General features: G+C 40.4%; 1 protein-coding gene across 1 annotated transcript; it reads left to right on the top strand.

Moving 5' to 3' along the window:
* The first annotated feature begins 9235 nt into the window (after positions 1–9235).
* Positions 9236–11185, top strand: FZD1 (frizzled class receptor 1). The gene is given in 1 exon segment (NM_001168992.1): positions 9236–11185. A coding segment is annotated over 1 exon segment (1950 nt).
* The last annotated feature ends 15397 nt before the right edge of the window (positions 11186–26582 follow it).

A 26582-nucleotide genomic window follows, 5' to 3' on the forward strand; every position in this document is an offset into this window, starting at 1 on the left:
CTTTCTTCTTTACTAGTCTGGCTAGTGGTCTATGTATTTTGTTAATCTTTTCAAAAAACCAGCTCCTGGATTCATTGATTTTTTGAAGGGTTTTCCGTGTCTCTATCTCCTTCAGCACTGCTCTGATTTTAGTTATTTCTTGTCTTCTGCTATCTTTTGAATTTGTTTGCTCTTGCTTCTCTAGTTCTTTTAATTGTGATGTTAGGGTGTCAATTTTAGATCTTTCCTGCTTTCTCCTGTGGGCAGTTAGTGCTATAAATTTCCTTCTAAATGCTGCTTTAGGTCTGTCCCAGAGATTCTGGTACATTGTATCTTTGTTCTCATTGTTTTCAAAGAACTTATTTATTTCTGCCTTAATTTTGTTATTTATCCATAGTCATATAGGAGCAGGTTGTTCAGTTTTTATGTAGTTGTGTGGTTTTGAGTGAATTTCTTCATCCTGAGTTCTAATTTGATTGTGGTCTGAGAGATTGTTTGTTATGATTTCCATTATTTTGCATTTGCTGAGGAGTGTGTTACTTCCAGTTATGTGGTCAATTTTAGAATAAGTGTGATGTGGTGCTGAGAAGAAGGTATATTCTGTTGATTTATGGTGGAAAGTTCTGTAAATGTCTATTAGGTCCACTTAGTTCAGAGCTGAGTTCATGTCCTGAATATCCTTGCTAATTTTCTGTCTCATTAATCTAATATTGACAGTGGGGTGTTAAAGTCTCCCACTATTATTATGTGGGAGTCTAAGTCTCTTTGTAGGTCTCTAAGAATTTTCTTTATGAATCTCGATGCTCTGGTATTGGGTACATATATATTTAGGATAGCACTTCTTGTTGCATTGATCCCTTTACCATTATGTAATGCTCTTCTTTGTCTTTTTTGATCTTTGTTGGTTTAAAGTCTGTGTTATCAGAGACTAGGATTGCAACCCCTTCTACTTTTTTGCTTTCCATTTGCTTTGTAAATATTCTTCCATCCCTTTATTTTGAGCCTATATGTGTCTTTGCTTGTGAGATGGCTCTCCTGAAAACAGCACACTCATGGGTCTTGACTCTATCCCATTTGCCAGTCTGTGTCTTTTAATTGGAGCATTTAGCCCATTTACATTTAAGGTTAATATTGTTATGTGTGAATTTGATCCTGTCATTATGTTAGCTGGTTATGTGGCCCATTAGTTGACGCAGTTTCTTCATAATGTTGATGGTCTTTACAATTTGGTATGTTTTTACAGTGGCTGGTACTAGTGTTCCTGTCCATGTTTAATGCTTCCTTCAGGAGCTCTTGTAAGGCAGGCCTGTTGTGAAAAAGTCTCTCAGCATTTGCTGTAAATAATGTCTGTAAATAATTTTATTTCTCCTTCACTTATGAAGCTTAGTTTGGCTGGATATGACATTCTGGGTTGAAAGCTTTCTGCTGAGAGATCCGCTGTTAATCTGATGGGCTTCCCTTTGTGGGTAACCCGACCTTTCTCTCTGGCTGCCCTTAGCATTTTTTCCTTCATTTCAACCTTGGCGAATCTGATGATTATGTGTCTTGGGGTTGCTCTTTTTGAGGAATATCTTTGTGGTGTTCTCTCTATTTCCTGAATTTGAATGTTAGCCTGCCTTGCTAGGTTGGTGAAGTTCTTCTGGATTATATCTTGAAGAGTGTTTTCCAACTTGGTTCCATTCTCCCTATCACTTTCAGGTACACCAATCAGACGTAGATTTGGTCTTTTCACATAGTTCTATATTTCTTGGAGGCTTTGTCCATTTCTTTTCATTCTGTTTCCTCTAATCTTGTCTTCTAACTTTATTTCATTGAGTTGATCTTCACTCTCTGTTATCCTTTCTTCTTCTTGATCAATTTGGCTATTGATACTTGTGTATGCTTCACGAAGTTCTTGTGCTGTGTTTTTCAGCTCCATCACGTCATTTATGTTCTTCTCTAAACTGGTTATTCTAGTTAGCAATTCATGTAACCTTTTTTCAAGGTTCTTAGCTTCCTTGCATTGGGTTAGAACATACTCCTTTAGCTCGGAGGAGTTTGTTGGGCTCCACCAAGTTTGAACTTCCAGGCAGCTTTGTTTACACTGTGAGGGAAAAACTGCTACTCAAGCCTCAGTAATGGCTGACACCCCTCCCCCCGCCAAGCTCGAGCATCCCAGGTCAACTTCAGACTGCTGTTCTCGCAGTGAGAATTTCAGGCTAGTGAATCTTAGCTTGCTGGGCTCCATGGGGGTGAAATCCATTGAGCTAGACTATTTGGCTTCCTGGCTTCAGCCCCCTTTCCAGGGGAGTGAACGGTTCTGTCTTGCTGGCATTCCAGGTGCCACTGGGGTGTGGAAAAAAAAAAAAAAAAAAACCTCCAGCAGCTAGCTCAGTGTCTCAATGTCTGCCCAAACAGCCACCCAGTTTTGTGCTTGAATCCCAGGCCCCTGGTGTAGGCACACAAGGGAATCTCCTGGTGTGTGGGTTGTGAAGATTGTAGGAAAAGCACAGTGTCTGGGCCAGAATGCGTGGTTCCTCATGGCATAGTCCTTCACGGCTTCCCTTGGCTAGGGGAGGGAGTTCCCTAACCCCTTGTGCTTCCCGGGTGAGGCAATGCCCCACCCTGCTTCGGCTCGCCCTCTGTAGTCTGCACCCCCTGTCTAACCAGTCCCAAAGAGATAAGCCAGGTACCTCAGTTGGAAATGCAGAAATCACCCACCTTCTGCGTTGATCTCACTGGGAGCTGCAGAGCAGAGCTGTTCCTATTTGGTCATCTTGCCAGCCCCCGACCCCAAAGATGTTATTCTAAGAAATATTTGTACCCAAACTTTAGAAACATTAAATTGACTTCCCTGTCAATTTATGCAGCCAGGAGATTTCAGGTTAAAGCAAGAAACAAAAAAGAAGAAAACAATTTGATCAGACTATAATTTTAACAGATGCATAACATTATTTCCCCCATACACAAATCATCTAGAAGGGAGAATAGAAATGTTCACTTACAGAAGCACAAGTTTTACTTATTCTCCTAAAATTTATTTCTGCATCAAAATGATTGCAAACTCAGCACCCCACATCTTAGCCAATCAGGCCTCTTTAAGCGGATGAGGCATAAGGTTTTAATTTACAAGGAATCATCTATATTTCTTTCCCAGGGACTCGAAGAAGGACTACATTCTAAATCTAATACAAATGCCTGCATGTTTTGCAAAAGTTTTCCCAGATAGTATACACCATTTACAATTGCACAATGACATGACAACAGAACTAATTAAAGCAGAGTCATCAAATACTCTTTATATTTGTGAAACTGATGTTTAAGTAATGTATTTAGCAAAATTTCCTATTATAGTTTAATTTTTTAATTACAAGAAAATTTGGGTTATTATCCTACCTTGATGAAAATTCAGTGATAATGATTTGTTTCCTCTTTCATACTTCTTATCTTTTTTAAAAAATAAAAAATATGTTTTGTGAGATTTGTGTACAAGTAATCCATGATTCATACTTAGAACTACAGAGCCACCCCTTTATATTAAATCTTTAAGTCTTGCCATGTTTAAAATGTAAATTATAACAAATTACGGCTGACTCTCAAATAATAAGTTAGTTCAGGATCTTAATATCAATTGGCTGTAAGTACCCTATAAGATAAAAGTCAAGGTAATCACACTGAAAATCTCTTTTGATAAGTGGTTTTAGGGAAATATATATATATGAGTCTGCAAATTGAGCTTCTGTATGTGAATGAATTCAAGAACTATTTTACCAATGTCGAGAGCAGATTTGTATGAGAAAGAAAGGAAAAACAAAGAAAGAAAAGACATTCATTTTTAGAATTGTTGCAGAAGAATACAGATGTTATGGAAGATAAGAAATAGCTTATGTAGTAATTTCTGGGTTGGAAATTCAAGAAGAAATGAAATAGAGAACTACGCTGAAAGCTTTAGTAGAGTTATACTTAATGTGTCTCTAAAAAGACGATATAATAGACTCCTAGGTGGTGCCACCCAGAAAGAAGGGAATAGTATGGTCTGAGTTTTCTCTGTTACTGTCAGCTCCTTAACCAATCAACTTCCCTTCACTAGGAATTCAAGAAGAGTCAGGAACTCAAAGCATAGCAGGCCAAGTTCTTACTTTCTACACCTGACATTCAAAAGTAATACAGGGGTGAGAGTCCAACCTTATAAAATAAAAATCCAAAATATATTAGGTCTAATTCAGCATTTTTCAAGTTGAATCTCACAGAGCATTAATGCCAAGCAAAATATTGATGCACTATAATATATATGTGTGTCTATGTATGTGTATGTATGTACATGTGTGTATTCCAAGTGTGTGTTTGTATATGTATATTCCAAATGTAGGAAATACTAAATAAGACAAAAGTTTAAAAGGGTTCTTCAGCTCAGCACTTCTCAGAGATTATATTAGGCTAATGTGAATCTCCAATAAGGACATAGAGTATGGCCTTTTTTCCAAACTTATTTGAACAAATTTATCTCACAGTACACCTTTGGAGAGGGTGGTCTAATGCATCAGTGAATCCCAGCATTTAAGCCCCTAGCATATATATCCTGGTATAGAAAACTATGTTAAATACTGAGCAATCATCTGATGTGCTCCCAGAAACCACATTTTCTTCTGTGATTTTTTCACTGGACACGATCACATAGTGTTACTAACTGGAAGTCCATGGACCTTGGTCAGACACAAGCCCCATTCTGGCACTTACTGGCTATGGGATCTTTACAAATTACTTAAGTGCTTTGAGCCTTCGATCCTTCATCTATTAAAAGGAGATAACATAGGGAGGCTGAGTGGGAGGATAGCTTGAGCCCAGGAGTTTGAGACCAGCCTGGGCAACACAGCAAGACCCTGTCTCAATAAAAATTTAAAAAATTAGATGGACATGATGGTGCATACCTGTAGTCCCAACAAGGAGTGAAACTAAAGTGGGAGGATTGCTCAAGCCCAGGAGTTTGAGGCTGCAGCGAACTATGATCCTATGATCATGCCAGCTTGGGAGACAAAATGGGACCCTGCTTCTAAAAAAAAGAAAAAGGCTAAAAAAAAAAAAAAAAAAAAAAAGGGATAAGATAATTAGCACCTTCCTCAAAGTTTAAGCAACACAATGTATGGAAACATCGTGCAAAATAACACCAAGTATACACAGTAGGTTTTCAAAAATATAGTCTTAACCAATGTTAATCTCTATTCTTCAACAAAGACAATTCAAGTCTGCCACCCACAAGCCAGCAAAAATGCAACTCACCTAAAAGCTTAAGATCCTTCAGGTTGCACATGGAGCATTCACCTAACTGCCTGTGTGTCTGTGTACACTCAACTATATGTAATTGGAACTGGATCTCTATCCCTGCTAATTATCCACATTCAACCTGACATAAGCAGTCTGGAGAAACTTCAGAAGATTTGGGAAAGGCCTGATAAAACAAGATCTTTGATATAAGAAAACTTGACTGAGTATGATGCTTGACAAAGCAGTATCAAGGAGGAATTGGGTTGTTTATAGTTTTGACCTAACTGAAATATTTTTATTACCAAGTTCATAATAGTTCATACTTAGTAATTTTTATCTGTGGATCTCAAATTTTTCCACATCTTGAGAAAATAGTACATTTTATACTCTGTTAAAATACATTGCTCATATTTCTCTTCTAATATTTTGTTACCTATTGCCTTCATGACCTCCTCCAAAAGACCTCCTTTCATGACTCGGGTTATTACTGACTAAAATTCTGAATTGTTTCTGATTTTAGTACCTTCTTCTGTATTACATAGTTTTGATAAATTAAATATTTTATTTGTATAATAAATGAAAATGAAGTTTGTTTTTTTTAAACTTTTGAAGACAACTCTCAGAAAATGATTTTTTAAAAATTTTATAAGGTTTTTTATTTACACATTCTATTGAGGGAGAACTTCCACAGAAAACTAACTTTTAAAAAAAGATTAAAAGTACTAGAGCTACTTAAAAGAACATAGAAGGATTAAAATAAGCTTCTAATGATATTCAAGCCAAATAGGGCCATTTAACTTGAGGCACATCCCTTAATATTTCTGGGTCCAATATTCTTAATTGTAGATTGCAGAAAATTAACTCATTTCTAGATGACATCTTTGGTTGCTTCCAGTTTCATAATCTGGTAAGAATGACATTTTCTCTCTCTCTCTTTCTCTCTTTTTTTTTTATTATTATACTTTAAGTTTTAGGGTACATCTCTCTCTCTTTTTAACTCTGGCTGTACTTCTGAGCCTCCTCGTAGTAAACTTCACTGTCAGGTGGAATATAAAACAAGTTCAAGAATTTCAGTAGAACAACTTTTGAAGCAAGACAGTGTCTTCTACTCTGAGAAACAGAACTAAGTGCTCTGCCATATTCTCTGTGCCCTAACCCCTTAGGGGAGAAGGAGAAGGATTTGGAGTGATGGTAGGGATGGATGCTTAACACATATGATGCTTCTTGGTAATTAACACATCAGAATAAATTCACTTTTCACTCAGCCTAGTCAGCTCGAATGATGTGAGAGAATAGAACACAAGACAGGTTAAGTCTTTCCAAGACAGGAGTGATAGGAGAGAGATGGCTTGATAAAGTTCCTAAACACAGGATACCATCGGCAGAGGAATGAGCATCAGAGTGGAAAGGCTAGAGAAAAAGTGTCCCTGGGAGCCTGGGGACCAGGATCCTAGAGTGTAAAATGAACACTTACTGAACGGTTCAAAGGACCTCAGAGAGCTGTGCTTCCCAACCTCCTTTTCAATATCAAAATGTGTCATAAATTACAGTCAACACACATACACATGCTCACATAATTGTGCATTTAGTACCTGTTGCTTTAAAAAAATGCTAGCAATCAGAAATACGTTAAAGCAAATATGCGTTTTATGAATGTACTGCTTATATAAACATTTGAAAAACAATAACATATATCTGAGACAAATAGATGTCATTTTGCTTTAGTAGGTAAAGATGTGTAGACACCAACATGCTGAGTAGTGAAATTATCAGAGACTTGTTAGTATGTAGTACAAGTAACACCCATCTAACTAGTAACCTTTATGTGTAGATGAATGTTAAAGCTTCCTAATGACAGCCTGCCTCAAGAGCCCTCTTTCAGCCACCCTGAAATCATTCCCTGCTTATGTGGGGAAAGTGATCTTCCAATAGTTTTCTATTTTCTGTATAATTTGGCCCAAACCTTTTAGTCTGGACTAAAACCTTTCCTCCTGTCTCTCCTCAAAGTGCCTCAGCTACACTCATCTCTCTGGCCGCTTTCGGCAATTCAAGTGAATTTGAGATTTAATCTTTTGCACCTTGCACCTACCTCTCCGTCAGAACCCCATTTCATCTGAGCTGGTTGCTTTCCTTGTGCCCTTTTGGCTTTGGGATGGACACTGTGACAAGTGATTTGCATTTCTGTGCCCCATTGTATTATGCCCTCCTCTAGGGCTGGCACAAGTCTCCTTCATTTTATACTCTACGACTTAAGAGTGTATATTAAGAGTGTATTATAGCACAATGGGTGGTTGGTATCTATTAAACAAATGAATGTGTAAATGAATGATAGTAATTGGCGAAAAGTACGCTGAAATAGAGTCTGATCACAGGCAAAAAAAAGAAAAAAAAATCGAAGAATTAATAGTCCAATGGCACTTTTCTGATAAAACTGAATCACATAGTCAAACCACCATTTAAAATAATCTTACAAGGAAAACAACATTAATGTGCGTCTGCTGAGACGGATTATATTGTTTTGGAATTAGGAAGAGAATGTGCAGTTCGCTGTTTGCTTTCAGACTGTTTGTTTTGTTTGTTAAACTGGCGTCTCCAGCTCTGTAGCCCAGCCTGTGGAACCTAAATGGCCCAGGTCCCAGGAGTTCCCATCAGAGCCGTGGGCGTCCCCAGGGTTTAGAAAGGCTCCCCAAGGGCCTAGGCTGCCGGCGAGTGCAGCTCCCGCCGGCGCCACCTCTGCGGTCTGGAGCGGCGAGGACGATCCCAGAGAGGCGCCCCCACCGCCTCGGTCGTCGGGTTCTTAAGTTTTCCTCTCCAAAAATTTAATGGATAGTTTTCTTTTGCTTCTGTTTCTGACTTGATTAAAAAGGCAGCAAAAAAGGAGTTTGACTACAAGAATGATATTAGCAGAAGGCGCATCTGGCTTTACTTTCCAAATTCTATCAAAGTTTGTGTTTTGTTTCATTTGACAGCAATCCCGTGAACGTCTCCTCTGGGGAAATGGCGCGACCAAAGCCCGCCAAGCCCAGTCAGTGAACTAGAGGATTTATTAATGTAATATTTTAAACAAAACCTCGACAGACACAAACTCAAAGGAAACCGTGCGCTCCTTAAGTCAAAGGCATCTGTTCTGGAAGCAGCACCCGGTTTGCTGTTGGTAACCAGCGTTAAGAGCAGGATTTTTAAACATGATAATGGATACAAGAAAAGAAAAGCTAAGTCCCGCGGTCCTCTGACTCCTATTCATTATCTCCAGTAGCATATGGGACCATTCTCCTACTTGTCCTCGCCCTTTTCTTCTGAAAAAGCAAAAGCAACCAAGCCTGTCCCGCTTCATAGCAATCCTACTCTTTGTGCCTGAGTAGTGCCACCACCACTTCCTCCTCCTCCCGCCTCCTCCTACCCCGCCCGCCAGCCGCTGGCATTCGCTCAGGCTAGGAGGCGGCCGGCTCCCTTTGCGCCGGGAAGCCGGAGCCGCGATTGGGCGACGGTCCCTGAGCCTCCAGTTCTGCGTCGGTTTCAAGGCTCCTCCCTCCTGGTGAAAGACAGACTGCGGGGCGCCTGGAAACCGGTCCGAGGGCGCGCGAGGGAGAGGAGAGGGAGCGAGTTGAGGGATTGACACAAATGGTCAGGCGGCGGCGGCGGAGAAGGAGGCGGAGGCGCAGGGGGGAGCCGAGCCCGCTGGGCTGCGGAGAGTTGCGCTCTCTACGGGGCCGCGGCCACTAGCGCGGCGCCGCCAGCCGGGAGCCAGCGAGCCGAGGGCCAGGAAGGCGGGACACGACCCCGGCGCACCCGAGCCACCCGGGTTCTCCCCGCCGCCCGCGCTTCATGAATCGCAAGTTTCCGCGGCGGCGGCGGCTGCGGTACGCACAGCAGGAGCCGGGGGAGCGGGCCGGACGCGGCTTGGGCTCGACGGAGGGCACCGGCGCAGAGGTCTCCCTGGCCGCAGGGGGTGCCACCGCCGGCCGTGCCCCTGCCAGCCCTAGCGCAGCGGCGCCAGGAGAGGAGCCGAGAAAGTATGGCTGAGGAGGAGGTGCCTAAGAAGTCCCGGGCCGCCGGCGGCGGCGTGAGCTGGGAACTTTGTGCCGGGGCGCTCTCGGCCCGGCTGGCGGAGGAGGGGAGCGGGGACGCCGGTGGCCGCCGCCGCCCCCCAGTTGACCCCCGGCGATTGGCGCGCCAGCTGCTGCTGCTGCTTTGGCTGCTGGAGGCTCCGCTGTTGCTGGGGGTCCGGGCGCAGGCGGCGGGCCAGGGGCCAGGCCAGGGGCCCGGGCCGGGGCAGCAACCGCCGCCGCCGCCGCCGCCTCAGCAGCAACAGAGCGGGCAGCAGTACAACGGTGAGCGGGGCATCTCCATCCCGGACCACGGCTATTGCCAGCCCATCTCCATCCCGCTGTGCACAGACATCGCGTACAACCAGACCATCATGCCCAACCTGCTGGGCCACACGAACCAGGAGGACGCGGGCCTCGAGGTGCACCAGTTCTACCCGCTAGTGAAAGTGCAGTGTTCCGCTGAGCTCAAGTTCTTCCTGTGCTCCATGTACGCGCCCGTGTGCACCGTGCTAGAGCAAGCGCTGCCGCCCTGCCGCTCCCTGTGCGAGCGCGCGCGCCAGGGCTGCGAGGCGCTCATGAACAAGTTCGGCTTCCAGTGGCCAGACACGCTCAAGTGCGAGAAGTTCCCGGTGCACGGCGCCGGCGAGCTGTGCGTGGGCCAGAACACGTCCGACAAGGGCACCCCGACGCCCTCGCTGCTTCCAGAGTTTTGGACAAGCAACCCTCAGCACGGCGGCGGAGGGCACCGTGGCGGCTTCCCGGGGGGCGCCAGCGCGTCGGAGCGAGGCAAGTTCTCCTGCCCGCGCGCCCTCAAGGTGCCCTCCTACCTCAACTACCACTTCCTGGGGGAGAAGGACTGTGGCGCACCCTGTGAGCCGACCAAGGTGTACGGGCTAATGTACTTCGGACCGGAGGAGCTGCGCTTCTCGCGCACCTGGATTGGCATCTGGTCAGTGCTGTGCTGCGCCTCCACGCTCTTCACGGTGCTTACGTACCTGGTGGACATGCGGCGCTTCAGCTACCCGGAGCGGCCCATCATCTTCTTGTCCGGCTGTTACACGGCCGTAGCCGTGGCCTACATCGCCGGCTTCCTCCTGGAGGACCGAGTGGTGTGTAACGACAAGTTCACCGAGGACGGGGCACGTACTGTGGCGCAGGGCACCAAGAAGGAGGGCTGCACCATCCTCTTCATGATGCTGTACTTCTTCAGCATGGCCAGCTCCATCTGGTGGGTGATCCTGTCGCTCACCTGGTTCCTGGCGGCTGGCATGAAGTGGGGCCACGAGGCCATCGAAGCCAACTCACAATATTTTCACCTGGCCGCCTGGGCTGTGCCGGCCATCAAGACCATCACCATCCTGGCGCTGGGCCAGGTGGACGGTGATGTGCTGAGCGGAGTGTGCTTCGTGGGGCTCAACAACGTGGACGCGCTGCGTGGCTTCGTGCTGGCACCCCTCTTCGTGTACCTGTTTATCGGCACGTCCTTTCTGCTGGCCGGCTTTGTGTCGCTCTTCCGCATTCGCACCATCATGAAGCACGATGGCACCAAGACCGAGAAGCTGGAGAAGCTCATGGTGCGCATTGGCGTCTTCAGCGTGCTGTACACTGTGCCAGCCACCATCGTCATCGCCTGCTACTTCTACGAGCAGGCCTTCCGGGACCAGTGGGAACGCAGCTGGGTGGCCCAGAGCTGCAAGAGCTACGCTATCCCCTGCCCTCACCTCCAGGCGGGCGGAGGCGCCCCGCCGCACCCGCCCATGAGCCCGGACTTCACGGTCTTCATGATCAAGTACCTTATGACGCTGATCGTGGGCATCACGTCGGGCTTCTGGATCTGGTCCGGCAAGACCCTCAACTCCTGGAGGAAGTTCTATACGAGGCTCACCAACAGCAAACAAGGGGAGACTACCGTCTGAGACCTGGGGCTCAGCCCATGCCCAGGCCTCGGCCGGGGCGCAGCCATTGCCCAAAGCCAGCCCCGTGGAGTTCGTGCCAATCCTGACATCTCGAGGCTTCCTCACTAGGTAACTCTTTCGCAGGCTCCTTTGAAGAACTCAGCTCCTGCAAAAGCTTCCGTCCCTGAGGCAAAAGGACACGAGGGCCCGACTGCCAGAGGGAGGATGGACAGACCTCTTGCCCTCACACTCTGGTACCAGGACTGTTCGCTTTTATGATTGTAAATAGCCTGTGTAAGATTTTTGTAAGTATATTTGTATTTAAATGACGACCGATCACGCGTTTTTCTTTTTCAAAAGTTTTTAATTATTTAGGGCGGTTTAACCATTTGAGGCTTTTCCTTCTTGCCCTTTTCGGAGTATTGCAAAGGAGCTAAGACTGGAGTGCAACCGCCCAGCGCTCCTGGTCGTCCTCGCGCGCCTCTCCCTGACGCTAGTGCTCGGGCCGGCTGGGCGCCAGCTCCGGAGCGAGTTCAGCACTGCGGGGTGCGACTAGGGCTGTGCTGCCAGGTCAATTCCCGCCGCCTCCTTCTACCCCCTCCCCCTCCTTCTGACCCCTTCCTCCCTTTCCTGGCTTGAGGTAGGGGTCTTATGGTACAGTACTCCACAAAGCTTCCAAATCTGGAGGTGGGCCCCCGTACATTCCAATTCCTCCCTTGGTCAGCGGTGGATTGCGAAGGCCCATCGTTTCGACTTCCTGAAGCTGGATTTTTAACTGTCCAGAACTTTCCCCCAACTTCATGGGAGCCCACGAGTGTAGGCCTTGGCAGTCTCAGCCTCCCTCCAAGGTCACCCTCAACGCCCAGACACTCCCTTCTCCCACCTTAGTTGGTTACAGGGTGAGTGAGAGAACCAATGCCAAACTTTTTGAAGTCTAATTTTTGAGGGGTGAGCTCATTTCATTCTCTAGTGTCTAAAACCTGGTATGGGTTTGGCCAGCGTCATGGAAAGATGTGGTTACTGAGATTTGGGAAGAAGCACGAAGCTTTGTGTGGGTTGGAAGAGACTGAAGATATGGGTTATAAAATGTTAATTCTAATTGCATACGGATGCCTGGCAACCTGCCTTTAGGAATGAGACAGCCTGCCCTTAGATTTTACCGGTCTGTAAAATGGAAATGTTGAGATCACCTGGAAAGCTTTGTTAAGGAGTTGATCTTTGCTTTCCTTAACAAGACAGTAAAATGTAAACAGAAATTGAAAACTTGAAGGATATTTCAGTGTAATGGACTTCCTCAAACTGAAGTGCTATTTTCTTATTTTTAATCAAATAACTAGACATATATCAGAAACATTAAAATGTAAAAGTTGAACACTTTCAACATTTTATTACGATTATTATTCAGCAACACATTGTGAGGGAGGAACAATCCACACCACCAATAATAACCTGGTAAGATTTCAGGAGCTAAAGAAGGTAGAATAATTGATGGGGAGATAGGGCCTGAAGTAAACAAGATATGGGCATGCATGCTAAAGGGAAAATGTGTGCAGGTCTACTGCATTAAATCCTGTGTGCTCCTCTTTTGGATTTACAGAAATGTGTCAAATGTAAATCTTACAAAGCCATTTAAAAATATTCACTTTAGTTCTCTGTGAAGGAGAGGATAAAAGCAGTCCTCCTGATTGTATTGTTTTAAACTTTAAGAATTTATCTAAATGCCGGTACTTAGGACCTAAATTTATCTATGTCTGTCATACGCTAAAATGATATTGGTCTTTGAATTTGGTATACATTTATTCTGTTCACTATCACAAAATCATCTATATTTATAGAGGAATAGAAGTTTATATATATAAAATACCGTATTTTTAATTTCGCAAATAAAAAATTCAAAGTTTTGTACAAAATTATATGGTTTTTGTGCCTGAAAATAATAGAGCTTGAGCTGTCTGAACTATTTTACATTTTATGGTGTCTCATAGCCAATCCCACAGTGTAAAAATTCAGGAATTCAATGAAAAAAGTCTACCCTTAAGCCCTCAGATCAGTCTTTCCAAAGAATTACTCTGTTTGCATTGTTGTGATTGACATTTGTGAAGTCCCAAGAAAAGACCTGTTTTCATGACAGTAGAAAATAGAAGTTTGCAAATTATTTCTTTACTCAGAGAGGATTAAAAGAGAACTCTAATTTTAATATTAAAGCTTTCTTTTCTTTCAGAAGGTAAATTTACATGACTTTTTATATTATGGAGGCTTATTTTAAAATAATCACCTTTCTCATATTTTTAGAGGTATTATCTTATCTCTTCCATAATCTTGGATATTACAAAACCATAAATAGGCAATCAATAAATGGTTAACTGGCTATGTGTTCATAAACATTTTAAACAGCGATTGGGTTTGTAAGGCTGTTCTGTTGTTTGCTTCTGAAGACCCCTTTTTTCAATTGTTCAAGGAACCTTCTCCAGATAAATTATCTAGTTGGTCTACTCTTAGTCAGAATTTATGCATGGGTGTATATATGTGTATATACAGATAAGGATACACATAAGTATATATGCATTAATTTTTATAAAATAGAGATGTAAAGTTTACTTAAATTTCATAATATGGAAATATGGTTATGAGAAATGGAAAATGCTAGATGGAAAACCTCAAATACCTTTGCAGGTTAAAAAAACCTTTACTAAATTTTCCCATGAAAACATTTTGTGATAAAATGACAAGGAACTAAAATGAAGATCATTGATACAATAGAGTTACTTTCCATGTTATAATGCAATTGTCTTATAAGTCATTATTCATTTTAAGGAAAATGAAAAAAATTAAATCTTACTAAAAATGTAGCATTTTATTTTACGTAGCAAGATGCAATTTTGTGTTCCCTTTTTCTGTGTTACATTAACATAATATAGTAGACAGAAGGTTTTATTGTATAGACACACACACACACAAATAGTATTCTTAGGCCAAATTCACACATATCTATCTCCTCACCAAGTAGTTCAATTAGATAATTTCCGGAAAAATATGTTTTTGGCATTAATTGCTATCCAAAAATATATTTTAAAGCAGTCTTATTGTAGGTGTCCTTAACATGATGTAACTATGAATTTGATGCAGAAAGGTTTTACATGCTGTAGTTATATAGCTTTAGAAGACATTTTTAAGTCACCACCAGCCTTTGTTTTTAGAAAACAATTTATTTTAAATGATGTAGTATATAGAAAACCAGTGTATTCTTTTGTTTATTTTAATACTGGTGGCAAAATAGGACGTGTCTGGAAAACCATAAGGCTACTTGGGATACTGTTCCATTAGCATGTTGTTTCCATGACAAACCCTATTTTCAGATGGTTCAATTTGCCTATTTTTTTTTTAAAACCAGCTATAAATTGGGGTCAATTTCCCCCCTCACAGTGTACTTAATTTAGCTTTTGGAGTAAATATATAAGTAGTATGAAAGACTTCTGAAGCTCTTTCTAAAAAGTAGTTTTTCACTTAAACTTTGTGGGGACAGAGAGTCATATTTTTAATTTCAGAGCCGGCCAGTGTCAAACATATGCAAAAGAGCCGGGCCAGATTTTTCAGCTTGTCCTATGGTAGTCACTTGTCAGCCTGAGTTTACTGGCCTGGTCCTTTTGTCTCCACTGTAAGTACTGGAGCCTTCTGATGTAGTTGTATCACTCTTAATGTCCAGCATTTAACTAGGAAAGGAGACTACAATGAAGAGTTGGTGGCCAATTAAGAAAAATAATAGACTATATCATAAGTCATTTCAGGACTTGAGTGGTGGCAGATCACCTTCCCTGGTAGCATGTTTCAACCTTGGTATACATTTTTTTTTAAGATGCATATTTACTGTGTGTGCATTTGCGTTCAGTTTCAGCTACTTTTATTGCCTTCTAATCCATCTGTTGACTACTGGCCACAATTTATATAATGCACATGCAATTAATTGAAACCAGTATCATGGCATTGAATATCTCTGATACATTTCTTATTATAATAGTCTCTGTAACTGGGGTCTGAGAGATTAGAAGCAAAATGTAGTTGTACGTATGTCTAGAGGTGGACACTGGTGATACTGTCAATCAATACTTTGCAGAATACACTAATGTCAAAGGCTTGCAGGATTAATGTATAGGAACCAAAATAAGACATGGAATATATATTAGAATTCTCTAGTTACATGACTAAAAAGGAATTGCAATACTATCTTAAATTGAAGGCTTTTATTTCAATGTCCTTACATTTGAAATGGGATCTTACAAGGGAAGTACCAAAAAAGTAAAGTTTATTTTGATGACTCCCAAGATATATATCTTTGTTTTGAACGTTGGCAGATGCCAATAGCCCTTAAAATTTGAAAAATGGTACTTGAACGTCAATCATGTCTCAGAGTTCCCTTAAACTTTTTGGGCTTAAATATTTTTATTCACTTTGGTCATACCTTTGACAATGGATATGTTAAACTTTAACAAGTATAGTGACAAAACAGCTTGCTTAGAACCTGGAAATTAAAACACAATTTCTAGAGTAATTTTTCTAACTTGTATCATGTTTTTTGGTGACAAATGTCTCTACTCCATTACAGAATCAAGTTGCTATTCAGTTATAATACTTCCTCTGGGGATCTTTGTTTATAGGTTGGTTTGGGACCCTAATAACACATCAAACAAAAGGGTTTCTCAAAAGAAATTTTTCTAATGTAATACAATGTATAAGTTCAAATACAGTTTATAAGCACATGTACTTATACATGTACGCATTGAACATATAATAAGTATTCTGTGGGTCATCGTCAGTTTTATGAGTCAAGCAGATCCTTAAATTGCTTGAAAGAATAAGATACAATTTTCCAAAAGAGATTACTTTAAATAAATTATTTCATTGGTATTCTAAAGAGGTATATTTTTGAATGACAAAATTTAAGTAAGACTGCATTTTCTTGAGGTATCATTAATACACTAGTTGAATGACATATTTGTATAATAATTCTAAAAGCAAAGTATTAAAATAGCACTGATTTGTACATCTTGCATACACATTTTTTTAAAAGATGAAATTGACTTACCTGAAAACAATAGTTTTGTTTTAAAATTTATATGTGTATTTTATAAAACAGATCTCAATAAATTTCATTCATAGGATAGACTTTCAAAACATGTTCATAGCAATACAGTGATTAACATGAAAAGGAACCACTATTGCTGCTTTGATATAGTTCTCTGTGGCCTGGATTTTCTTTCTTTCCTTTTTAAAAACCAAGTATCATCTAATTTGTGGATATCTCCATGTTTCAGATCTCAATACCTGTTTGAATTAAATTTGCAGGGGAATAACTGCAGGATCCCCCCATAGACAAAGTGTGGCCTTTATTTCCTTTCAAGTTGGCAGCATGTCCTTGCTTAAATGAAGCACTCTGAGACAGACTGTTCTCTTGCCCTTGGAAATGCTTGTCTTTACAATTGCAGTAGCAAATACCTGGAAGTCATACAGGCTAGTTAGATACATATTCTAAATGTCATGTGCTGCTTGATCATTATAAGGATTTTTTTTTTCTTAAAAAGTAGGTTTGGGGACTATTCTTGACCTTATCTTTCCAACTCTTGGAAATATTTTAGAAAGTTAACTTCACCAAATATTCTGTCAAAAACTCTGGGCCCCTCAGATAGAATGACGAACTGTCCAGGTTTGCCCAGGGCTGGGAGATTTCTTGGCATGTGGGAATTTTTAGTAGTAAAACTGGGGAAGTCCTGGGCAAACTGGGATAATTGGAAACCCTATTCCATGGATTAAATTGTACTCTTACAAAATAGAGTAAAAGCTTACATGTTGGTCACTGCTCCAGCATCGAAAGTACTCCACGGTGGTCGTAGCCTTTTTAATTACCAGATTAAAAGTCAATGAACACAACCCTTTGTAACTGGTCTTTATAGTGAGTACAGAAGCTGAGTAGAACATGAAGATAAAATGGAACAAACTACCTTGATTATCTTGGGCATTCCACCTTTAGCCTTTGCCTCCCGAAGAAATGATACAGGCATAAATACAGGCTTCTAACTAGCCACTGAACCCTGTTCATGAAATCAGGTTAAACAGGTGCTTTTAGAAAAGGCTCTCAAAAAGTATTCCCTTGGAATAAATAATCGTTTTGTAAAAAGTTGATGTTAAAGTTTACCAGATTGTAAGGAACTATCAGGCTTCTGCGCGCGCGCGCGAGTGTGTGTATTTGTATAATAAAGCAGTACATTAGGATGAGATTATAAACTCAAGCAGAGATTTCCCCAAATGGCTGTACATCAGCAGTTTATTTAATTATTATACTTTTTGTCAAGGTAAGTAGGGTTAACACCCATATCTTTCCTGAAATTAAAAGTTGTATCTACAAAAAGGAAAAAGTAAGCTAAGTCTTAAAAATTATACTGTGATTATTGAAAATTGTAGAATACACAGTGTGGACCATGCCATCCTTCACAATGGATTTCACGATGGGTTTCCCTGGAAATGTGAATGTAGACCTTCACATTTCTATATGAAACTCCTCCATCAGAATTGGTCCACTTCTTTTTTGAGCTTAATGTCATCCTTCTTGTAAACGCACATGCAGTTTCACTGCCTTTATTGTTGAAACCACAATATTATTCTTGCTATCTCTTAATTAAACTCAATGTAAATGAATTTAAAAAGACACATAGATAATGTAATTATTGCAAGAAGTACCTACACATTAGACTCTAGAGCTAATTCTTAATATGGGACAATTTTGTTCCCTAGGAGACATTTGGCAATATTGGGACACATATTTGACTGTCATAACTGAGCACTGAAGGGTGCTGTTTTAGTCTTTGCATAGCTTTGCATAGCTATAAAGAAATACCTTAGACCAGGTAATTTATAAAGAAAAGAGGTTTATTTGGCTCACGTTTCTGCAGGCTGCATAAGAAGCATGGCGCCAACATCTGCTTCTAGTCCAGACCTCAGGAAGATTTTACTCATGGTGGAAGACAAAGGGGGTGCAGGCCTATCACCTGGCCAGAGAGGGAGCAAGAGAGAGGGAGGTGCCAAACTCTTTTAAACAGCCAGACCTCCTGGTAACTAACAGAGTGAGCACTGGCTCATTACCACAGAAGGGCACCAAGGCATTCATGAAGGATCCACCCCCATGACCCTAACACCACCCACTAGGCCCCACCTCTAACACTGGGGATCACATTTCAACATGAGATTTGGGGGGACAATCACCCAAACTATATCAGGTGCTATGGGCATTTAATGCGTAGAGGCCAAGGGTGCTGCTAAACATTCTAGAATGCACAGGACAGCCCATGACAATGAATTATCTTATCCAAAGTGCCAAAGTTGAGAGGCCCTGCTTTGGAGGAGTGATTAAAATTGCAAATATACTTTTTAAAATAGTGAAATATATTGAATTTATAAAATACAATTGAGAAAAATATGAATTTACTGTGTATACTACATGGGCTTTATTTTTACTTTTATGTTTTGAGACAGGGTCTCTCTCTGACCCTCAGGCTGGAGTGCAGTGGTTCGATCACAACTCACTGCAACCTGCCTCCCAGGCTCAAGGGATCCTCCCACTTTAGCCTTCTAAGTAGCTGTGTCTACAAGCATGCGCCACCACACTCAGCTAGTTTTTTAAACTTTTTGTAGAAATGAGGTCTCACTGTATTGCCTAGGCTGGTCTTGAACTCGTGGTCTCAAGTGATCCTCCTGCCTTGGCCTCATAATGCTGATATTATAGGATTGAGCCACCACGCCTGGTGGGCTTTATTTTTGACCTGCAAATTTTCTTTTAGATTGATGAATAGCCTGATAATATTGCATAGTGTCTAAAGTCTTTTGGGCTGTTGTGACAAAATACTGTAGACTTGGTGGCTTAAACAACTGACACTTAATTTTCACAGTCCTTTCACAGATGGAGAATTCCAAGATCAAGATGCCAACAGATTCAGTTCCTCATGAGGGCCTGCTTCCTGGCTTGCAGACAGCTGTCTTGTGGCTTTGTGTTCCCATGGCCTTTCCTCAGTGCATGCAGGTGGGAAGAGAAGGAGACCATTGTCTTCCTTTCCTTATAAGAACACTAATCCCATCATGAGAGTCCCACCCTCATGATGCCATCTCAGCCTAATTACCTTCCAAAGGCTCCATCTCCAAGCACTATCATATTGAGGGTTAGGGTTTTAACATGCATTTGGGGGGACATAAATATTCAACTCATAGCAGGCAATGAAATAAAACTTTTATTATTCAAATCTAGACAGGGACATACAGTATCATAATTTCAGTGGAAAAAATCTGTAAATAACATTAAGCAAGTTTAATTTTTAAAAAAATCTCTGAAAGGCATTTATTAGTATTATGCTATTATACTTCATATTTCACACTTCCGTTTTCTTTTACACATTTCCTGCATCATCACGGGTGTTGTGGTATGAGGAAAAACTCTGGCCTAGGAGACAAAAAACCTGGGTTCTAGTCTTGATTTATTTGCTTAAGGGACCTTGAGTGCGTCTGACCCACAGGACCTAATGAATCAAATAGAGACAATAATGAAGTAATAGATATAAAAGCCCCATTGTAAATGGTGAAGCTCTGTAAAAATGTGAGAATTATCATTCACGTTAAGCTAATTAAGGAGGAAGTTGAAGGTCTGAAGGCTTCTGCTCGGCATTGACTGCCTCCCCTTTAGAAAACCATGTTCCAGTCACTGAAGGGCCCCAGAATGACTGGAGGCCTTTCTGTTGTCTTCCTAGTCACCTCTTCTCTGATTTCATCACCACACTTGGGTTCTCCTGTGTACACCTAGGATATTTTCTGTTTAAATTTTTTCCAGACCTGGTAAATTTCATATGAATTAGTCTGCAGTACAGCTGCTATGACATTTGAGAGGGGGCTAAGTTCTAGTTAGGAGAAAGAAGGCCCTCTTCTGAAAGGGCTGGAATGGAGCAAGAATTGTTATGGGAGTGTTCTGAGGTCAGAGGAGAACGGAGCTTAAGAGTACGTTCCAGGGCCAAATGTGACAAATTCACAGACAGACCTTCTGGGTTGAGAGTCCTCACAGAGTGGGACAGTGCCCAGGAGCTGTGTTGCTTCATTTGTTCATTGACGAGTTGGGGCAGATGTGAGCATCTTGCTGGGAGACGGGAGGCTCATGTCCTACAGGTAGACAAGTTGGGGTCATTTTGCATTGGAAGGGGGAAAAAGGGAAGGGATATAATGAAAACCAAAATCAACTACTCTTTCCTGGGGCTAGCCCAGGTAGGAGTGAGTAGAAGAACTGAATGAAAACATCTCTCAAATAGGGACATAACCCTGGATTTTAAATATGACCTTTCCTCCTCCTCCTCTAAAAAGGAAATAAATTTCAAGATAATAGAGAATTGGACAGAGAAGTCGAATGTCATCTTGGAAAGAATCTTGGACTTGCAAGAACTGGCTTGAATCCCAACCAGCTCTTAGCCTCAAAGCCATTTACCTAAAATAGTAATAATAATCATTTTTCACTAATTCACATCTGTTGGGGGAATCAAAGAAATGAAGTATGTAATTAGCACTAGAGTCAACTACACATCTTAGTCTTCTTCACCCTGCATATTTCTTTTCTCTTTTCTTCTTCTACCTATTCGTCTCCCCTCTTCCTCCTTTCTGTCTCTTCTTTCCTCCACCTCCCTCTTTCCTCACTCCTCCTGCTTCTAGCACTCACCCTTACTGCTGATGGAAATTGAAAAGGCATCAAGCAAGCTAATGCCATATTTTTCCTGCATCTCTTTTCAGGCTAAGCACGTTTTACAAGACTTATTTACACAAAAGATTAAGATAATGGGCAACCTTAAGGTTAAATGACACAGATGTACTTTATTAATCAATTGGTGATGTTGCTCTTAAAGCATAAGTGCATTTCTATGCATTAATGTGTGCTTTGGGATGTGCTATAGTCACGCGCTACATCGTGATGTTTCAGTCAACGACAGACCACATATATGATGGTGGGCCCATAAGATTTTAATATAGTATTTTTGCTGTTCCTTTTCTACTTTAAGATATACAAACACTTACCATTGTGTTATGGTATTCAATACAGTACATGCTGTGCAGGCTCGTAGCCTAGGAGCAATAGGCTAGACCATATAGCCTAGGCGTGTAGGAGGGCTATGCCATCTAGGTTGAAGTAAGTACACTCGATGGTGTTCTCACCATCGAGTTGAAATTGCTAATGATGCATGTCACAGCACATATGTTGAAATTGCTAATGATGCATTTCACAGCACATATCCCCATCATTAAGTGATGCATGACTGTATAGTAGTTTCCTCCTTATCTGTGGTTTTGCTTTCTGAGGTTTCAGTTACCCCAAGTCAACCACAGTCTTAAAATAGGTAAGTACTATACAATACAGTAAGATATTTTGTGAGAGAGAGACCACATTCATATAACTTGATAGTATATTGTCATAATTGTTCTATTTTATTATTAGTCATTGTTGAGCTCTTTGTGTGCCTAATTTATAAATTAAACTTTATCATAGATACATATAGAAAAGAACATAATATATACGGAGTTCAGTACTATACCATTTCAAGTATCCACTGGGAGCCTTGGAATGTATCCCCCGTGGATAAAGGGGAACTACTAATTAAATTTCAAGTTAATTTCTTTACAGCCCCTAACAAATTGACCTAATTGGTAGGTTTTATACTTGGGTAACATGAAAACAGCTCTTTGAGGCCACTCTAAATCATGACCAGGAAGAGATTCATAATTTCCCTTTAGAAATATACTCCTCTACTGAATTGATAACAAATTGAACAATTATAAGAATCCTTTGTTTGTCCTTGTTGACTATATTACCAAAGGGAACTTACTTCACAGCGATTATGAAAATATTCCTTTGATACAACTGATATGGACTGAAGATATTTTGATGCATGAAGTTGAGCAGGATTGAGGGCTTATATCAAAGAGATTGATTAGTAATTATATTAATTCCTCATATAAGAGTAGCTAGCCATTTTAGTGCCTTGGTCACCTCTGTGATCTAGTATATTGGTTTTCAATTGCTGCTGCAACAAATTACTAAAAACTTGAAAAATACAAATTTATCATCTTACAGTTCTGTAGGTGAGAAGCCTGGCACCTGTCTCATTGGGCTAGAATCAAGGTGTTGCATTGTTGTGTTTCTTTCTAGGGGCTCTAAGGGAGAATCTATTCCATACTTTTTCTAGCTTTATTTCCTCTATTCTGGAGGCTTATTCCATAGCTCATGGCACACTTTTCCTATCTTCAAAGGCAGCACCATTGGGTAGAGTTCTTCCTGTCTGATTCTGTCCATTTGGAAATAGTTGCCTGCTTTTAAGAACTCATGATTAGATCAATACAGGATAATTCCCCATCTCAAGGTTCCTAGCCTTAATGACATCTGCAAAGTACCTCTTGCCATGTAAGGTAACGTATGCACAGGTTCCAAGGATGAGGGCATACACATTGCTGGGGCCATTATTCTACCTGCCACATCTATGTTTAGCTGTTGCAGGTAGACGATTTTTCTTTTAGAAGTATTCCTTCCACATTCTCATTCTTTACAATTTCTTTTTTTTTTTAAGTGGATTCCTGAATTTCTTCAGTTCCCCATTTCATTCTCTCGAAGTATGTTTCTGTCAGTGGTCAATTCCCCATTGATTTCCCCTCTCCTTTTACCCCATTTTCTGTTAAGAGGTCTTCAGATCAGTCCTCATGCTCTAACTCTACCTGATTTCTTTGTATTTCAGATGTCATCTTTCTTCCTCGTCTTTGCACGTATTCTCTGGCTTGCTACCCTTTTTGTTACTCTATGTCTTTTCAATACACATTTCTCTAGATTCATATTTTGTGTCTGTCCCAGAAACAGATCAGAAAAAGATGGAGATTGACTAATGTCAACCCTTTTCTCCCAAGTGAACACATATAACCCCACTGTTTTGTTTTGTTTTTTCTTAAACTACAGATGATATAATTGTATGGCTTTCATCAGAAACACTTCTGTCAAGTGATTACATTTTTGCTCTTTAGTGAGGGGCTGGATGGGAGCGAGAGTCGATACAGTTCATCTCGTCTCCGATTAATCTAGTATGTATCTCTAGCTGTGATTATAGATTTTAATTATTTATGAAGTTACCATCGTATTTATAGAGACAATCTTTTTCTCATGATCTTTAATTTGAACATTTTGTCAAAAAAGAAAAGAAATCTCGATTGCCTGGGTTGTATTTTATACAAATTCAGATAATGAATACACCTGCCCTAGTTTAAAATGTTACGTTGACATTTTTGGAGAAGAAATTTTCCTAGCTTTACAAATGCATCCTTAAAAATGTTCTCTAAAATATGATTTTTAATCTGTACTAAAAACCAACTGCAAGATTTTTTCTTCTATCTATACTGTTATGAATAGAAGTGAATATTTTCTCCACATATAAAAATCTATATTTATATATATATAAATCTATCTGAAAATATATGCCTTTTAAAGCAATTATTTAAGAAGAAGATTCCAAGTGTTCATAGTTCTCCCCAAATATACATTATTTTTAAGAATGTGAATTTGGGGAAATTATATAGAAATATATCAAAATTTCTATAAGTAAATAGTAAGTTAGCATATGCAGTTATCTTCTAGTACCACCATCCTTTATATTCTTCTAAAATTTTACATCATTCGTCATCTTTATAGCTTTTTTTCCCAAGGAGGGATAATTCAGAAAGAGACCAGAGGTCACTTGAATGTACTAATGGCTCTATAAATAAAGAACATGTATTTTAATAACATACAGCTTCATTAGAGACAAACTGAATTAATGTAGAAGTTGTAGGGTGTGTTTGAAGACCTCAGATAAGACCAAGTATGATGGGGATCCTTATTCAATGCTAACTAAAATAAAATCAGATGATCCTCAAAATATACAGTATTTGTCAGAGGTGACAATGGGTTCTAGGAATTCCTAAAATTGAATGTACGTAAGAATCACTCAGAGAGCATGTTAACAATGAGGATTTCTGGCCTCATCTTCAGAGGTGCTGATTTTGTTGGCCAGGGAAAAGGTTCAGGAACCTCTATTCCGGTGGTTCTAATGCTGGATGTTCTTGAGTTCTCTTTGAAACGCTGGATTAAAACACAACTTCAAGATAAACCCCTAGTGATTCATCTTACCAGCAAACTCCCTCATATAAACACGTTGTGGAACTTCACCAGTGAAGTGAAGCTGTGAGAACCAGCTTTACAGAACCCTCAGTAGGGAGCAGACCTGTTCTGTCCACATAGTCTTTGTCCCTAAAGGGCTAAATCAGGAACAGTCAAGTGGCCAAGGCCACCGAGTGGTTTACTCAGGTCTAAAATTCTTTTAAAAGTATTAGTTTTTTTTTTTTTTTTAAGGGGGGAAATTGAATTCCACAACTAGAGATTAACTTAAAGTTATCCCTTTTATAAGAAGACTTTCAGAGTAGGATCAGTTAACTGACCACTAAACAGTGAAGGAGAAGGATACAGATTCTCTCTTGCTTAGATAGGGCTTCTGACAACAGCCACAGAGAAGGAGATAGTGCAGCAGGTGGCAGCTTGATGGGCAGGCAGAGGAGGGACTTAAAAGGCTCCTGGTATTACCCAGGGTGGGCCTCTTTGCTTTCAGTGGGGCTGCCATTTGCAGAAGAAGCTGTGCATGGAGACTTCTCAGGCAGCTCAGCTTCCCAACCTTTCTGAGTATTTTGTTTGTTTAGGTTTTTAATACATCTGACTTCTTAAAAGGCCCTTCCTTCTCAGGGAATTCACTAATCAAGGTATTACTCTGTTTATTTCCATAAACAAATCCTTATGAAAGAACAATTCATTCATTAACCAAGAAATGTGATCATTTCCACTGTTGTACCGGAGAGCTTCAAAGCACCATTGTTGTTCACATCAATTAATCCAGGTAACTGGGAAATGTGAGTACGACAGGACTAAAATATATCCCAACTGATTTTACAAGATTAAAAAAAAATCTAAGATATCTAAACTCATGTTGTCTTAAGCATGTTAAGAATGTAAAGAATGTTAATTCTTCACAGGAAAGAATCACAGCACAGAGGAAAAGACTGCCAAATCTTTTTAGAATAAAATAATTTTATTCTAGAACTTACTGTAGCTTGGAAAGTTTCAAGCAGCCCCTTCCTTTGTACTGTGTAATATACTGGAAAGATATACCTCCTCCAGGTATGTAGGATGCCAGGTTAGAGTCTAGCTAGGAACTCTAGCTGGGGAGTATGGAAAACAATTTTTGATTTTTTTAAATTAAAATGTTTATGTGAATAAACATTTTGCATAGTATTCATATAAATATTTTAATGTGTAAATTAGTCTATGAAAGATGATGTTGAATTTCAAAGATAAATATTTATTTGATGTAATTAATTACTTGTACATAGTCTTAATACTTAATTCAGAGGGCAGTTCATGACTAATAAAAAAAGAGTTGGCTATTAGATGGTCATTTAGTAGCAATTCCTTCCAAATAGCAAATTATGCTAATTTCAAGGCTAAGGCACATGCATTTTTAAATGAGATTTTTAAAGAAAGTTAAAACAGCACTTGAATTAAGTAGAGGTGGTTGAAATGATAATCAAGTAAAACCTTTTCCAAGTAATAAAATTGACCCATCCCCCACGCATTCCACCTACCCCAACTAATTTTTTTTGAATATTTTTTTTTACTGAGATACAATTCATACACCATAAAATTTTAAAATAAGATTTAGTAGTTTTTAGTATCCCAAAAAGTTGTACAATACTCACAACTACCTAACTCCAGAATATTTTATCACACTAAAAAGAAACCCTGACCCATTACGACACACTCCTTATTTCTCCCTCCCCCAGCCTCTGGCAACTACTGATCTAGTTTTTGTCAGTGTGGATGTAACTATTCTGGACATATCACATAAAGAGAGTCATACATCTGGTTTTTGTGCCTGATTTCTTTCATTTATCAGAATGTTTTCCAGATTCACACAGGTTTTAACATGTGTCAGTACTTCATTCCTTGTTATGGCTAAATGATACTCCATTGTATAAATACAGCACATTGCTTACCTACTTATTCCTACTTATTCATTAATAGATACTTGGGTCGTTGCCATTTTGAGCTATTATTAATAGTGCTGCCACGAACATTGTGTACAAGTTTTTGTGTGAATATATTATTTTAATTCTCTTGCATATACACTTAGGAGTGGTACTGGGTCATACGGTAACTTTGTGTTTAATTTTTTGAGGAACTGCTAAACTGTTTTAACAAAGTGGCTTCAATTATTTTGTATTCCCATCAACAATGTGTGAGGGTTCCAATTTCTCCACATCCTTGCCAACGTTTGTTATTGTCTGT

This window comes from Papio anubis, chromosome 4 (assembly GCF_008728515.1).
Source record: "Papio anubis isolate 15944 chromosome 4, Panubis1.0, whole genome shotgun sequence".
NCBI classification, from domain to species: Eukaryota; Metazoa; Chordata; class Mammalia; order Primates; family Cercopithecidae; genus Papio; species Papio anubis.